The sequence below is a fragment of the Grammomys surdaster genome, unplaced genomic scaffold (genome assembly GCF_004785775.1).
Source record: "Grammomys surdaster isolate TR1022 unplaced genomic scaffold, NIH_TR_1.0 126612, whole genome shotgun sequence".
Lineage (NCBI taxonomy): Eukaryota > Metazoa > Chordata > Mammalia > Rodentia > Muridae > Grammomys > Grammomys surdaster.
In genome coordinates, this window is record NW_021621401.1 from 666,748 (window position 1) to 683,603 (window position 16,856).

Here is a 16,856-nt window from a genome sequence, read left to right on the forward strand (position 1 = left end):
GAGACGCGCGTCAAAGGGGGAGACCACTTGAGTAGATGCGCGCTAAGGGAGACACCACCTGGGAGGATGTGAGTATAGGACAGAGCCTCCTGGGGAACCCGCGCCGGAGGTGGGAGAGGACGCACACCTGGGAAGGAGGGAGGACGCATGCTCGTTCCAAAGCGCCGAGAAATGACGACCCACAAGTTGGTGCTGGGCTGACGCGAGACCGGGATCTGCCGCAGCCACTGTCAATGCTGCTGACTCATATCCTCCGCAGCCCGGGCCGGCTGTCCGTCACGGAGGATTCAAATCTGCCTAGTTCGCGCTCCGCCTTCAGCAGCCGCAGGCCCGGCCGGTGTGCAGACCCCGCCCACTCACGCTTCGCACCCTGCCCCCGAGCACCAGGCCACGCCCCCTGCCTACCAAGGTGTGCAAGAGCAGGCAGGTTTCGGCAAAAAGGCTGACTCATGGAGGAGGGAGAGGGGCGGAGCACGCGCGGGGATGAGGGGTGGGGGTGGCAAAGTGCCGGGGCGGGCGGTGGACAGGGTGAGCTCAGGGAGCCCTCATGGGCTGAGTCCTCCGTAATCAAGAGCCGGAGGCTGCATACTGACTACCAGAAGCAGGGCTGCTGCCCCTGCACCTCTTAAATGTGCAGGTCCTGCATTTGGCTTCATTTAAATTAAAGGAAACCGCCCCACAAAGACGTTGCCCTCCAGTCTACCACCTCCTCAGCCCTCTAAAACTGAAAGAAAAAAAAAGGGCGAGGGCCCACCCCACGGAGTTGGAGCAAGTGGGTCAGGCTGGCTACTGGGTGGAGACAAGGACTGAATGCCTAGGAGCCATGGCTACCCATCACTGGGAAGAGAGCCCACTGACTTCTGTCAGGCAATGCTGAGGATGGGAACCTTACAGAAGAGGCTGGTTTGAGACAGGAAGGGTCTTGATATAAAAGTGATCCTCCTGCCCCAGCCTCTCAAGCACTGAGATTACAGTACTTTTCTAGATTCACATATGACCTCAGCAGGGTCGAGGGGATTTGCAGTGAGGAAGGAAATGTTCACTATTTTAACCAGGAAGCAGCAACTATAATACACTGTAAACAAAAACAGGTGCCTAGCAGACTTGAAGCCTTGGGTCCTATCCCCAGCAATGCAAAACAAATTAAAAATGCATTTTCCAACTTTTTGACTGTGTGGCTGTGGCCAAGCATCACACATTAAATAATGGCTAGGAGAATTACTGTACTTAAGGTATCTGCCATTCGGAGACACCTGAGACACTTCCTGTGCTCATGGCACCCTGGTGCTTGCTCAGAGCTAGGGCTAACTTCCTCTCAGCACTCTTCCGCGGCATGTCACCCTTACCATTGCTACTTTCACTCTAAAAAGCCAGAGGCAGAAGGCTAGCAGGTCCTGAGGCCAGTGGGATTCTCAGAGCATCAAGGAGTCTGTGGGAGTGGGCAAGCACCTGAGGTAACTCTAGATCCAGCCCTGGGCCATCGGCAATAATACTGCAGACACAGTACCTAGGACCTATGGAACTTCCCTCCCTCTCTCCCTGAAGCTGACAGCAGAGATGGAGGTGGTTCCCACTGCTCCAGGGCCACCTCATGCTGGATAATTCTGAATTCTAGAGGGTTCTTCAGGTGAGACAGACCCACATAGAACCCCAGGGGAACTCAGGTCTTCCAGTGGAGAAGGAGACCACATTAGGCACAGGATTATGCAGTGATTTAGAAAAGTTACCTGTGGTGGAATGGAAGAGCCAGAGTCTATCCTGAGTGAAATCAAGGTTGGAAAGGTAATGAGGGCACATACATACTGCAGCCAGGAAACTCCTCCTTAGGCAGCTGTGGTGCAGAGCCTACTGTGCTTTCCCAGAAGCCTCAGTAGCACATCGCCAGCTCCAAGACTCCCTAGTAGTTCTCACGTAGTACAGGACTGTCTTTATTGTCCCTTGAGGATGGTGAAGGGAACTCTCTGCCAGTGTGGGGCATCACTCCCAACCTACATCCAATGTAGGACTCTAGCTGGCCTACATGGATAGAGCTTGTGCTGTCTTGTGGGATGCTGAGTAACACATCTGTATGTCCCCTAGGTAGGGCTTGCCACTTTGCTACTTGTACGTCAATATGTCTGGTCCCTAGACAGCATAACTGTCCCAAAGCTACAGGGCTTTTCTTCCTAGTTCCACACCTCTAAAATCACCACAAATGCCATTCTTCTGAGTATCTCCCAAGGTCACAGGGAGGAGGGTGACTTTGTGGTAGAAGAGAAGAGTCAGGAGGGTGAGATACAGGCATCAGGGGATGGAGGGATAGCTCAATGATTAAGAGTACTGGCTACTCTTCCAGGGCACCCTGATTTAATTCCCAGCACCCATGAGGCAGCTCACAACTGTCTGTAACTCAGTTTCCAGGGGACCCAACGCCCTCTTTCTGGCCTCCACAGGCAAGTTGTACATACACTGCATAGACATGTATTTAGGTAATCTCATATACATAAAATAAAAACAATTAACATCTTAAAAAAAAACAAAACAAAAAAAGTTAGCCCTGGGTTAACGAGGCCCTAGCGAGCACAGACTGGTGAGGAGCAGCGCTGGACTGTTTTCAGTTAAGGAAAAGTGTAACAATTACAGACCTTCAGCCCAAACCACAAAGACAAACATGAATGACGTTTCACAAAAGGCAGAGATTAAAGAAATGCTTTCATCTGATGATGAGGAAGAGATTTCCCCTGAAGTAGAAACGGCTTATGTCCAAAGCTAACAGGGACGGGTTAAAGGTAAACTAATAAAGTAGGGAAACACAGTCAGGAAGAACAACAAAGACCATAGAAGGACAAGGGTGCAGAACTGAGCAGGACCTGTTAGAAAAGATGCAAACACAGCATGAATTAGCACAGAGAGCGAGCAGGTAAAAGAGGAGAATGCAAACCAGATACAGAACAGTTTTAAAGGGAACTGCCCTGGGAAACCCAAACTCCATTTTGAAGAAAGAGAAAGGCAACAGAGAGAAGATGAAAAAGGAAGGACAGTGAGGGTGGCCACATCATTAGACTGCTTCCTGCTGATTAGGGCCTCAGTTCCTTGGGGCAAGTTGATCTTCACAGGCAGGATATCTAATTTCGCCTTTTCCTCTCTTCAAACATGTGACAAACTGCCAAAAACTGCATCCAACCACCAGCTGGCCTATTGGGGTTCTAGCATTTATAAATCCTCTGTCAAATCACAGTCAGCTGCTGTGAGAATCCGAAACAGCCCCATATCCCATCTGAGATTAAAATAAAGCCATATTCCCATAACATTTCTGTGGTTTTTAAAAAACGGAAACTCTCACTACAGCCTTTGTCAGTTAGGCCCTGTCTACAGACTGCAGCAGCTCAGAGCATGCTACCTGTGATCACAAGTACCTGTGAGCACAGTCTCCAGGGGTTCCTCACCCCTCTTGGCCCCAGCCTATCTGCTTAATTTATCCCTGCCTTTCTGCCCAGGCTCTTGGCTCCTGCTCGGGACCTGATACATCATCCTAGCCCAGCTACTACTACACTGGTCCTCCCTCGAAGAATGACTCCTAGGTACTAAAAAGAGTCCATGAAGCTGGCTGCTTCTGAAGCTGTGTTTACCTGTTGCAGGCTTCATTGTAACGCTCCCCTTGACCCTGTCAACAATGCCACCTTTAGTTCATCATGGTTTCTAGTTCCATTTCTTCCTAGCCTCATTTTCTAGTGGCCTCTAGGACAAAAGGTCCACTTGACATGAGTCTTTGGTGTTGTGTGCAGTGTATGATGTGGGCTCCACATATTCTACACTCCTAAGCACCACACAGCAGAGAGACAACAAAAGCATGACGCCTCTGGCTTTTCCACAGAGCAGCGCATCCTGAACATCTACAACAAAGTGCGAAAGGTCATGCCAAGGAAAACAAGTGTGGACTCACCTATGACTGCCTCCACAGTGTTGCCAGCTGGGTCCAGTGGAAGGGCACGGGCAGGGAGGGTAGGCAGCGTGGTGGGGGAGGAGCTACCCGAGCCAGTGCTGGATGCCAGGCTAGATGCCACACTGGAGCTTATGCTGGGGGCCAGTGGGTGAACCACTGAGAACACAGCGAGGTGGTTCTGTTAAAAAAAACACAAACGATATGAGCAGATACTGCTAGGAGCACAGCAGCAGCAGAGACACGGCAGATGGATAGGCTGCTAACTTCCCCATGCAGTATGTAAAGACAGCCAACATCTCACGTATCACAGAGGGATGTTTACTAGCACACACTGACCACAACAGCTGCCTTGCTGTCACTCAGACAAACATATCTAGAAAGTGTCTGTCTGTTGACAAAACCTACCCAGCAGGCATGATCAGTGACAGACCAGGGGCTGAGGGCCTGTTGACCCTTCCCTCCAGCCTCCTAGGAGCCTCTCTGCTCTTCCCCTGTTCTCACTCACCCAGAGACCAGAAAAGAGAGAAATGGGGAAACTGGCACCGTCTCCATCTGACAGACAACAGATAGAATAAGTCAGATGATATGAAACAGGGCCTGGGCTAGATTCAGGGAACACAGCAGCACAGCTGGGGGTCTTCAGCATGTCTCCATGTAATGGATGCTTACATTAAAATCAAACCTACGTGCTGAACCTGGGATTCTCACATTGAGAAAAAGCAGTCCCTGAATCCTGGGCCTCACCATGCCTCCCTGAGCCAACACCAGGGCACTCACATCCCACATGAGTCCCACAAGGGTACCCCAGGGACCCCACACCCAGGAGTGACAAGTGCCTTGGCCAAAGAATGAGGACAAAGTCACAGCAAATCACAGCCACTGGCCACAGGCTGAAAGAAATGGTTACCAGAATGAGCTGAAACAGCTCTCTGTAGACCACCAGATCACACATCACATCTGGGAACCAACAACTCAGTGGTATTCCCACCATGCACGCAACAGGCACAGGTACAGAGTCTGTAGGTACCTGCGCCGTCTCTTAGCCACCACATTCACCAGTGGGCCCAGTTCAGATGAGCTGGTTCCAGTCAGTCAAGCTGAAGTCCATCCAGGACAACTGAAAGGCCAGCATTCTGGGTCATAATCACTACTGCCCTCCTCCACCTGTCTACCTTAAACTTCAGACTTTACCTAAGTCCAGTATCACCAGAAACACACACACCTCTCCCCAAATAAGAGGGAAACATGTCACCCCATAGGGCCATGTTTAGTAGAAAAGAGACTTCAGGCCTAAAATCCCAGGATTCTAGACAGAATCTGTGTTCTGTCACTCTGTGACTTTAGTGCTTTAGCAGTTAAGTTGTTCTTCCAAACGACCCAAGTTTGATTTCCAGCATCCATATGGCAGCTCACAACCATTCTGTAATTCTAATTCCCAATTGTGGCCTCTGTGGACACCAGATATGCATATGGTACATAGACATACAATAAAATAATAAAAACTAAAACAACAACAACAAAACCAACAACACCTTTCTGGACTTTAAAGCAGGAGACCAAGGATGCAGAGCCCTTACAAGTCGGCACAATGCAGAGAGACCTTACAAGCTGGCATAGTGTTACTGCCAAGCCGTCAACACAGCTGGCCTGCTCTAAGGACAGGGTCAGGCCACGCTGGCGGCTCAGGCAAGCAATCTGATGTTTTCCTGATAGTGTGAGTACAGCAGCAATATTAACTGGGCTGCAGGATACCAGGGCCTCAACTGGGAACTGACACACAGCCTAGGGTACCAGACCCTGCCAAGGGCACTGAGGCACCATCCTCTTCCTTCCCAGATGTGAGGGGGACAGTCACACCTGGGGTTCTCTCATCAATGCATGCACCATGACTTCAGCGTGGTAGACACTATGACAAGGCCCCTCCAGTCACACCAGCAGAGGATTCCTCCCTCTCCCCTAGGTAAAGGTTCCAGGAGACTGCTTGAACCTACAAATTAGTAACATCAACATGTCCTCCAAGTCACAATGGTCACAAAAGTACAACCACAATGGATCAACCTAAAAGTTTCCAATGAGAGAGGCAGGCAGGGCCTCTCCTGGGCAGGGCGAGAGACACCACCAAGGGATATCATGCCTCCTCTAAAGGCAACTTTATTACTTGGCTTTTCTCTCTCCTTCCTTCTTTCCTTCTCTTTTCTTTTTTGTTGTTAAAATATACACAGGATAAAATTGATCATTTTAACCATTCTGGTGTTTATTAATGCTATTTATTGGAGGGGGGTAATGTGTATGGATACTTGTGTGTCCAGGTCAGAGGACAACTCATAGGAGTCAGTTTTCTCCTTTAACTTTGTTGGTCTCAGGGATCAAACCCAGGTCACTGTGCACAGTGACAAGCTCTTTTACCTGCTGAACTATCTGGCTGGCTCTTAATCATTCTTAAGTCTACGTGGTACTGAGGATGAACCTTAGGTCTCACACACACTAGATATGCTAGCTAGTTTTATGTCAACTTGACAAAAGCTAGAATTATCTGACAGGAGGAAACCTCAATTGAAAAATTGTCTCTAGATATAGAGCATTTTCATTATTATTATTATTATTGTTATTATTGTTATTATTATTAAGTGACTTGCATTTATTTTATGTATACTAGTGTTTGCCTGCATGTATATCTGTCAGAGGCCCTGGAACTGGAATTGCAGACAGCTGTGAACTGCCATGTACATGCTGGGAAATGAAAACAGATCCTCTGGAAGAGCAGCCAGTGTTCTTAACAACAAAGCCATCTCTCCAGTCCTGGGCATTTAATTAGTGACTGACAGGGGAAGGCCCAGTCCATTGTGGGTGGTGCCATACCTAGGTAACTGTTCCTGAGTTTATAAGAAAACAGGCTGTGGTGGTTTGAATATGCTTGGCTCAGGGAGTGGCACTATTAGGAGGTGTGTCCTTGTGAGACCCTCCTCCTAGCTGCCTGAAGAAATTCAGTCTTTTCCTGTTTGCCTTCAGAATGCTCCTCCAATACCATACCTGCCTGGATGCTGCCATGCTTCCCACCTTGATGATAATGGACTGAACCACTGAACTTGTAAGCCAGCCCCAATTAAATGTTGTCCCTTACAAAAGTTGCCTTGGTCATGATGTCTCTTCACTGCAATGAAACCCTAACTAAGACACAGCCATGACAATCAAGTCAGTAAATAGCACTTCTCCACAGTCTCTGCATCAGCTCCTGCTTCCTGGTTCCTGCCCATTTCAATTCCTGTCCTGACTTTCTTCAATGCTCAACAGTGATGTGGAAGTGTAAGTCAAAACAAGCCTTTCCTCCCTACCTTGCTTTTGGTCCTGGTGTTTCATCACAGCAACAGGAACCCTGACTAAGACACTATAGGTAAGCACTCTTCACCACTGAGTCCCATCCAGCCCTTTATTTTTAACCTTTAAGACAGGCCCTTACTATAAATCTGGGCTGGCCTTGAACTCAGTGATATTCTTGCCTCAAGCTCTCAAGTAGCTGGGATTTTATGTGCCTGACCACCAGACCCTGTGCAAACACCAACACCACCAGTTTCTAGAGCCCTTCACTTTCCCCAACTAATATTCTGTCCTTGTGACCCATGAATGCCTCACCTCCTTTCCTTGCACTGGCTCCATGAGGACAGCAAAAATCACAGGAAGGAGAGGAAGTGAGAATTCACCCAGAGCAAGTTTTGAACCAGTGCTGATCGATCGATCATTCATTCATTTATTCATTATTTGAGGTAGGGTTCCACCATGTGGCCTAGGCTGGCCTTGAACTTATTTTTTTTATTTTGTGGTTTTTCAAGACAGGGTTTCTCTGTGTGTAGCCCTGGCTGTCCTGGAACTCACTCTGTAGACCAGGCTAGCCTTGAACTCTCGAACTCAGAAATCCGCCTGCCTCTGCCTCCCAAGTGCTGGGATTAAAGGCGTGCGCCACCACTGCCCGGCCGGCCTTGAACTTATGATCTTGACTTGGCCTACCAAGTGCTGGGATTTGGGGCTACAGGCATGGATTACGTAGCCTTGCAATGCTCACCGTTCTTTTACAGTGAAAGGAAACACAAAAGACCTTGGATTGTTAGGGCAGCTGTGTCTAGACAAAAATTTGTTTCTTAAAACAGACAACTTAGTCTAAACCAACATACGGAAGCTAAAGTGGTTGGGGATAAGACCTTGAGGTTGGGGGCACATTAAGCCCCCATCACAGGACCAGGGCATGGCTAAGGAGCTTTAATGAACACAGACAGGTTGTATTCGCTCAAATGGGAGGCTCCCCATAGCCACTAATGTCCACTCCCAGAAACAAGCTAGGTTTGTGAACATGGGAGTGTGGGCTATACAGTGTCCCTAAAATCTGTATGTGGGAACCCTTCTGACCAAGACATCTGGGTGTGACCTAGTCTGGACTCAAGAATCTTCACAGACACAGTAGGTTATGATGAGGTCATTGTCCTTGAAAGAGATGAGGACAAAGGCATGCACCAAGGGATAACCCTGTGAGGCCAGTGAGCACACATGTCTATGAGCCCAGGAGAGGCCCCACCTGCCTCCACCTTTACCTTAGTCTCTAGCCTCAAGATTTCTGTTGTTCAAGTCTCTGTCTGAGACTGTTTGTTACTGTGGCTGCAGCTGACTGAAGGACCTGTGTTTCCCAGAGAAAACTGCTACAAGGCTTTGATTTTGTTTTCAAGGTAGAACAAAATTTTGGGGGGTGAGGGCTGGGGGTGTGGTTCAAGGAAGGGTTTCTTTGTGTAGCCTTGGCTGTCCTGGAACTAGCTCTATAGAACAGGCTGGCCCTGAAGTCACAGAGATCTGTCTGCCTCTGCCTCCCAAGTGCTAGGATTAAAAAAGGTCTGTGCTATTGCCACCACCAGGCTTAAATATTTGTAACAGTAAAACAAAGGACACATGAACACCAGCAAAAGAAAAAAATAATTACAGAACAAGTAGGCACTGGGACAGGGGTTAGCTTAGCAGTAGAGCAAGACATGCAGTGTATGTAAAGGTCTAACAGAAAGCCATGCTATGCTGTCCAGCCACACAGCACATAATACAGCCTGTGCCCCAGAACTCTACCTGCTTGCTGTCCTCAGTAGCTTTCTGGTTTCCGTCAGAGGGAGAATCTTTCCGTTTGGCCTGCAATAGAAGGACCACTCAGGTTAGAAAGGCAAGGAGACATCTGGAAACACACAGACCTACACTTCGCTTAGAATTTAGAAAATGCTGGCGCTAGTGTGCTGGGCCAGGCTTGTAATCCCATTACAAAGAAGATTGAAGCAGGAGGATCATGAGTTTGAGGCCAACCTAGGCCATACAATAAGACCTCGTCTCAAAAACAAACAAACAAACAAGAACAATAACCAACAACCTCACAAAACAAAACAAAACAATGAGAAAGTGTTTACACACTTCTCTCCACTGGCACCCAAAGTCCTTCCCACACTTGGATCGCTCAGGACTGACAGTCCTTGGCACATGTACCAAGAGCTAAGGAGACCTGCACGGGCAGGTCTCTTGCTTGACCCAAATAGCACCGAGGCTGACTCTGTACAGGAGTGTGGGTATTGCCCAAGGGAGGCTGTGGTGGTTTGAATAGGTTTGTCTCCCATAGATTCATGTTTGAATCTTAGGCCATAGGGAGTGACATTATTAGGAGATGTGGCCTTGTTGGAAGAAGTGTGTCACTGTGTAGGAGGGCTTTGAGGTCTCCTATGCTCAGGCTACACAGTGTGGAATCTAGTATCCTCCTGGCTGCCAGCAGATCAAGATGTAGAACTCTTGGCTCCTCCAGCACCTAGTCTGCCTGCACATTGCCATGCTCCCGCCATGATGATAATGGACCGAACCTCTGAACCTGTAAGCCATCCGCAATTAAATGTTGTCCTTTTTAAGAGTTACCTTGGTCATGGTATCTGTTCATAGCAGTGAAATCCTAACCAAGACAGAGGTCCAGCTGTGCCTTCTAGTAGGAGGAGCTCCCAGCATTTAAAGTGGCCCTGTGAGGGTTTTGTGACAATTCCAAGAGAAGTGGCAAGTTCTGGGTATACAGAGTGCCTGCAGGGTCCCAGGCCCAAAGCAGGAAGGAATATAGAGATAATGCCTCCACAGGCACTCCTCCACCACTCATTCAAAGAGGGACCCTTAGGACACCTCACTGACACCAGTGGCAGAGCATCACAGACTGGGGCTTCCTCAGAGCAGCAGAGGACACCTGCTGCACCTAGGACATATATGGACTTTGCCCTATCAGCCAGAGGACCATCTTCAGGCAGATGGGCCAAAAGAACGAAAGTGACTAAACCCTAGACCACAAAGAGACACCTTCAGAGCTTCAGGAACCTATCAGTCTTCAGGGTCCACCCAATACAAGTGGCCTCAGGAAGTGTGTGCAAGGACACCTGTGACTGCATGAGCTAAGCAGAGTAGCTCTGTTCAACAAATTCAGGAATCTCTCTCTCCCCCCCCCCCTTTTTTTATAGTTTGTTTTTGTTTTGTTTTTTTCAAGACAGGGTTTCTGGAACTCACCCTGTAAACCAAGCTGGCCTCAAAGTCAGAGATCTTCTACCTCTGGTTCCTGAGTGCTGGGCATAAACCACCACTGCCCAGCAACACCAGGACTATGTTGATGTCACTCAAACAGTTTAGAACCAAACACTATTTTTAATCCATTTCTGAACATCCTGTCCCCATATTAGGATTGCTCCTCAGGGACCTACTCTAGCAGCTGACTCTGGCATGGAGAGGAAGTGAACTAATTCTAAGTCAGAGAACTATCCCTCTTCATCACACCCATCAGATGCAGGACACCCTCACACAAAGCATGGGAGTGTTGAGTAACACAGACTGGGGATGCTGCATCAGATATCATTTGTTGATGGCCTTGACTGCCTAAGACTGACAGCCCAAGGGATCTGCAAAGATGAGGGAGGCAAGGGACTGGACGCCTGCTAAAGCCCAATCTCACAAGCTAGCATAGCAGGGGTGTGTCCTACTCCAGCCCAAGCAAGAATATGGCCAGGACTTATCTAGACTCTTCGAGAAAGAATCACAACTCCACAGGTAGACTGCTTTCAACCACACCACCCGACTGTCATCCCATGCCTGTCTCCTCAGAGTCCACTTACACTTCCAGGCTGGCTGCTGTAAGCTGAGGTGCTGTTGGAACTGATATCACGGCAGCTCCACTCATTCGCCATACCCAGGCTCTCTGCCAAAAGAAAAAGAGTAGCTGGCACCGAGGGGCTGCCGGCCAGCCCACAGGACAGGTTGATGTTAGAACCATTTCCCTCATTTTGGATGGCAGGCCAGCCCACACAGAGCCATGTAATTTAAAAAAAAAAAAATTCTTCTTAGGGGCTGGAGAGGTAGCTCAATGGGTAGGAGCGCTTGCTGCTCTTACAGAGGACCTGGGTTTCCAGAACTCACATGATAGCTCACAACCATTTTAACTCCAGTTCCAGGAAATGCAACACCTTTTGGCTTCAGCAGGCACCTGGCATGCATGTAAACAAATGCAATCAAAACACTCATACGCATAAAGCCAAGTAAACCTGTTTTAAGATGTGTATTCTGTGTGGGTGTGTGCACGTGAGTACAGGTGCTAACAGGATCCTTGAGAGAGCGGTAGATTCCCTAGTGGTTGTGGGCCTCCTGATGTGGGTGCCGGGAACTCAGACTGTGCAAGAGCAACGCATGTTCTCAACCACTGAGCCATCTTTCTAGCCCCCAAATAGTGCTATTTGGATTCAATCATTTTAACATGAACAACAACATGTCAAGTGTGAACAGAAACAGCTGCCATTCCAACTGGAACAGAAAATGAAGTTTGAGCTTGCAACTACTTTATAACCACCAGAACCCACGCTCTAGAGCTGGGGGAGCAGCTTCAGAGAATCAATTATGAGCCTATGTGACAATTAGTGACCATTAGGGTCTGAGACCAGCTGGCCAAGCCCAATTAAGGACCTTGGTGCCTCTGGCTACAGGGATAGAAGGTGACTCCACAAAGCCACTGACACTCAGTCACACCAGGACAACAAACAGCTCAGGGCAAAGTGTAGGTAAGCAGGTGAATGACAACAGATCCTATCCCCAGGAGGCAGGTAGGGCCCAGGAGGCCTTGGGGCAGGGGTCCTTCTAAATTTTGCAGGTCTGGTCTGTCCCAGGTGCAAAGGGCAAGGCAGGTCCAGCCATATGGCGCAAGCCCTCCCCTCTCCCTGCCCCCACCCCAGCCATCTAAGTGGGCACACATCCATTACTCCCAGACATGCCTAGTCCCAGGTCATAGTGTTGGGCCACTGCTCTTCTCTCATCCTCAAAGATGGGTCTGGATGAGCCCAAACTCAGTGAGACTGTGGAGCTGCTGAATGAGATACTTGGCCACAGGATGGCTGAGGTGGTCCTGGGCTGAAGACTGTCTACTTACTCTCGATGTGTGCAAAGGCACAGAAAGGGCCCCGAGGGCAGTAGCCGGTCTGGCGCATGTCATTACATTTTGTAGACTTGTAGATCTAGGAAATCAGACAAAACATGGAAGCTTAGTGAGCTGCTTCTGTGAGGAGTACAGCTGGCTGCTCAGAACACGGAAGCAAGCAGACGGTGTGTGCACGTCCAGCTGCAGAACAAATATATGGTACCTTCAAAGGTTCGAGGAAGGCCTGGCTCTCAGCACCAGAAGATGGTGGGACACTGGCAAGGCAGGGCCCTGTACCTATGAGATATGCTCATAATGGTGGATGGGAACCTCCAAATCTTTGAGCTACACAAACCTTTTCTTTCTAGTGATAGAAAGATGGCCACCTAGATGCCCTTGGTCCTGAAAACCTTCTTCTCTGAAAAATGTATTAGTCAGAGCCAAGCTTGTCTATCAGGCCTCCAGGCAAAGCCTACTTGACACTCTGGAAAAGGTATCTAACTGTCTGGTATACAGCAGAAGCGCAAGCAATGCCTGTACCACACTTACCATAGGGATCTGGGAAAGAACAGAGAAGACTTCAGCACCAGGAACTGCACCCCAAGGGCCAACATTTCCCAGATACCAAAACACCACCATCCACTAAAGAGGGTCAGGGAGGGCATGACAAGAGCCCCCTGCACAAGCACACTTATGCCTGCACACAGCCCATGTCCTTCGGTTCCTCCAGCCTAGCCCCACTACCTGCAGACTTAGATGCCTATGGACAGTTTGTTTGCTTTTGTTTATTCTGTTAATTAATTTATGTATTCACCTTATGTCCTGATCGCAGCTCCCTTCAAACATCTCCTCTGTCTGCTTATTCATTTTAATTCAAATCTGAATGTATCCTGCTTGGTGACTGCACAGCCAAGGTTAACTCATAAGGACAGGGCTAAACACCTATCTAGAATATTCTACAGGACAGACAGTCCTTCCCATCCATGTGGTGACCTTTGAATCCCTGGAACATCCTCACTACTGATGCTCAGGGATAGGCAGTTCATCTCACATGGCTCTCAGGGTGGAGCTGTGGACTACACTCTATCAGCTATGCCTCAGTAGGTCTTGGAAACAGGGCAGCCAGTGCTGGGGGAGTGGGGTAGAGTCTCTAGTAAGGAATGTCCCTTCCTGGTTATATTCCCTGTTCTGGGAGTGAGGAGTGCTGTTCTCACTTCATGGCGTCCTTCTGGCCTCCCTGCTCCCACCCCGCTTCCCTAACTCCTCCTAGGCTGATTGAATACATCTCACCGCATGAGGCACTTCTGAGCCCTATATGCCCTTCCAGTGAGGATCCCACACACAGACAGCCTGTCTTGAGCTGCCAGCAGTCTTGTGTGGGCCCTGACCAATGCCTACCTCAGGATGGAACTGCTGCTCTGTGCGGGAATGGCAGTACTGACAGCTGTCCCCACCGTCACACCGTGAGGGCTCACCCCATTCGTCACCATGCTTCACACTAGGGCAGGGCGTAGACCTACAACAGGAAGGGCATACCCCGTGTGCTCAGAATTAGGCTCCCAACACAGAGGACAGAAGCAAAAAAGTGAACCTACAGTGATCACGCTCCCCCTCAGGGATGCAAAGGCAAACAGGGTGGACTTGAGTGTCTACTGCCCATAGACCCCTCTCCATAAGCACCATGTCTGCCCAGGGGCGAGGAACAGCAGGCTCAGGGACCCACAGCGGGGTGTGAGGTGAGGTGGCCCAGGGCTCTGCCTTCTGTGGCAAAGCAGACTCTGAGACTTGACACTGTCTTCCTGACTCTTAATCAGGTTAAGCGACACATGCCACACTCTTCCCATGCTTTCTGGCAGCTTCACAGTCATTCAGCTTGGGTTTAGAGTCAAAATTCCCACCTCTGGAACTCATATTTTTTTCTTTACCTGATTTCCCATTGTTTTTACAAGGTTATCCACTGGTCCTCTTAAGGCCAGGCAGTAGTGACAGCACCATTTATTTATATTATTGCTGGTTTTCTGTTTGGGTCTCTTGACTACAACAGAGTTTCTATCTAGAGCCAGAGTGGACTTCTGATGGGGAACACTCAGGGTCCTCCTGTCTGTGGTCCCCAAGCCCACCTGTACTGGAACCTCCTGGGGTTCCGACGACGGTCTCTGCTGTTGTGGTAGTGTGGACAGGCATAGCCCTGGCGACATAGGCGTGGTGGCTTCGGGCACTGCTCAGTCTTATAGCTGCCCAATACGAAGTTACTGTCTGGAAAACAGATGTAAGAAAACCTGGCCTTGAGCTAACATTAGGCATAGCAGCCCAAAGTCCAGATAGCCACCCTCCCCCATCACCATTGAGTAGGTAAGCAAACACGGTTCATCTGTGAGGAAGGACCAGAGACACTGTTCTGTAGATTGCCCTAAGGACACTGTGCACAGTAGATGAGACAAGGATCACCAGAAGGCACGGAACCCCCACTAACTTGGATAGGATTCCTTTAGGAACTGGTTGGAAATATAGCTCAATTGTAGAGAGCCTGTCTAGTATGTACCAAGCTTGAGTTTAGTCCCACAGTGATATGGGCACGGTGGCATGTGCCTGTAATTCCAGCACTTGAGAGGTACACAGTTTATTCTTAGTTTATTTTTAGTTATATGGCAAGTTCAAGGCTACCCTTGGTGAAATGAATCCCTGTCTCAAAATGGAAAAAAAAAAATCGAATGTCAATCAAGCCCTGGTCACATTAGTGTGTGACCATATTAAAAATCACTGATAGGCTGAGGGGATGGCTCAGTGGCTTTAAGCACTTGCTGTGCAAGCATGAGGACCAGAGTTCAAATCCTCAGCACTCATGTAAATTCCAGTTGGACATGCAGCAGCCTACAATTCCATCACTTCGAACGTGATCCAGTGAACTGTGACTACAGCTTAGAGACTCCGCATCAATGAATACGAGGAGAGCACGTGATAGAGGCTGCCGTCTGCTATCAGCTCAGGCTCCCACACAACACACACATGCACATGCACGCACACCCCAGCCCCAAACAAATACACAACCACAAAAACACAGAGCTTTTTTGAGAATATGCTTATCCCCAGCTCACACTCCCATTCTCAGGGGTGTCTTCTCTTAAACTGTTTCTATTACCAAAAAACAACAACAACAACAACAACAACAACAACAAAACAACCAACCAACCTACTGAAACATGAGCCTGATCTCCACAGGCTTGGGTAAGGACAAGCCAGTGCAAGCCTGCCCAACGCATCGGTTGACTGGTTCTACTCTGAACTCTGTCAATAAGGCTGGGGTGCACAGGGAACATAGGAAAAAGCTCTGGATCTTCTCCTATTTGCTGTGTCTACAGAACTGCTCTAAAAATACTTTTAGGCCAGTGAGATGTCTCAGCAGGTAGAAGCAGTTACTGCACAAACCTGGCAACTCGAGTTCAATCTCTGGAACTCACAATGGAAGGACAAGACTGATTCCCAAAAGTTGTCCTCTGGCCTCTACCCAAGCGTGTGCATGCCTCCCACCTCTGATGATGAGGATGAGGATAAGGATGAGGATGAGGATGATGATGGAGGAGGAGGAAGAGAAACTACTACTTTTAAAAATGCTTAACATTAGCCCAATGGTGGTGGCACACGCCTTTTAATCCCAGCATGTGAGAGGCAGAGGCAGGTAGATCTGTAAATTCAAAGCCAGCCTGGTTGACAGAGCAACAGCCAGGGCTACACAGAGAAACCCAGTCTTGAGAGGAAAAAAAAAGCTTAATGTTTTTTAAAAAACAGGTTAAACAAAATCCAGGCTGGCTTCAAATTCAATTCCCTGTGCCTTTTTCCCCAGTGCTGTGGTTACAGGTGTGAGCCACCAAGCTCTTGCCCAGGCTGTACTGAAGATAAGCCATGGACCTAATGCCCAGACAAGTGGTCTAGCCCTGCGTCTAGACCTACACACTCAGCTCTTTTTACTCTCTATTTTGAGAGAGGGTCCCATTAACTGCCCAGACTGACCTTAAACTTGCTCTGTAGTTCAAGCTAGCCTAAATTTTGCAATCCTGCTCAAACCCAGCCTCCAAAGATATAAGACTACAGGTATGTGCTAACCACATTCAGCTATCTATTTTAACTCTATGGAACAGTTTTAGTATGCAGCCCAGGCTGGTCTTGAGTTCAGGATCATCCTGCATCAGCATCCTGAGAGCTGGATTCACAAAGTGTGCATTATCACATCCAGCTAAAAAATGGTTATTAACTTTGCCAGGTGTGGTGGCACATGCCTTTAATCCCAACACTCATGAGGCAGAGGCAGGCAATCTCTATGAGTTGGAGGCCAGTCTGGTCTACATGGTAAGTTCCAGGAAAAAAGGAGGAGGAGGAGGAAGAGGAGGAGGGGGAGGAGGAGGGGAGGGAGGAGGAAGAGGGGGGAGGGGGAAGAGGAAGAGGGAGAGGGGGAAAAGGGGGGAAAAGGAGAGGGAAAGAGGAGGAAGGAGCAGGGGAGAAGGA

At 48.8% G+C, this 16,856-nt stretch overlaps 1 protein-coding gene across 6 annotated transcripts in view; it reads right to left on the minus strand.

The window, feature by feature from the left end:
• Unkl (unk like zinc finger) overlaps positions 1-16,856 on the minus strand; it is a 45,752-nt gene that overhangs the window by 12,492 nt on the left and 16,404 nt on the right. For 4 of the 6 annotated variants that reach the window (XM_028760772.1, XM_028760771.1, XM_028760773.1 and 1 more), the window contains exons 5-10: positions 14,477-14,612; positions 13,755-13,872; positions 12,369-12,453; positions 11,068-11,150; positions 9,020-9,079; positions 3,923-4,100 (exon numbers count right to left, since the gene is read on the minus strand). In XM_028760772.1, the coding sequence (XP_028616605.1) occupies positions 3,923-4,100; positions 9,020-9,079; positions 11,068-11,150; positions 12,369-12,453; positions 13,755-13,872; positions 14,477-14,612 (660 nt within the window). Of the gene's footprint in view, positions 1-127; positions 272-3,922; positions 4,101-9,019; positions 9,080-11,067; positions 11,151-12,368; positions 12,454-13,754; positions 13,873-14,476; positions 14,613-16,856 lie in introns of those variants that run through there. The other 2 variants (XM_028760776.1, XM_028760775.1) reach the window with 2 other exon arrangements.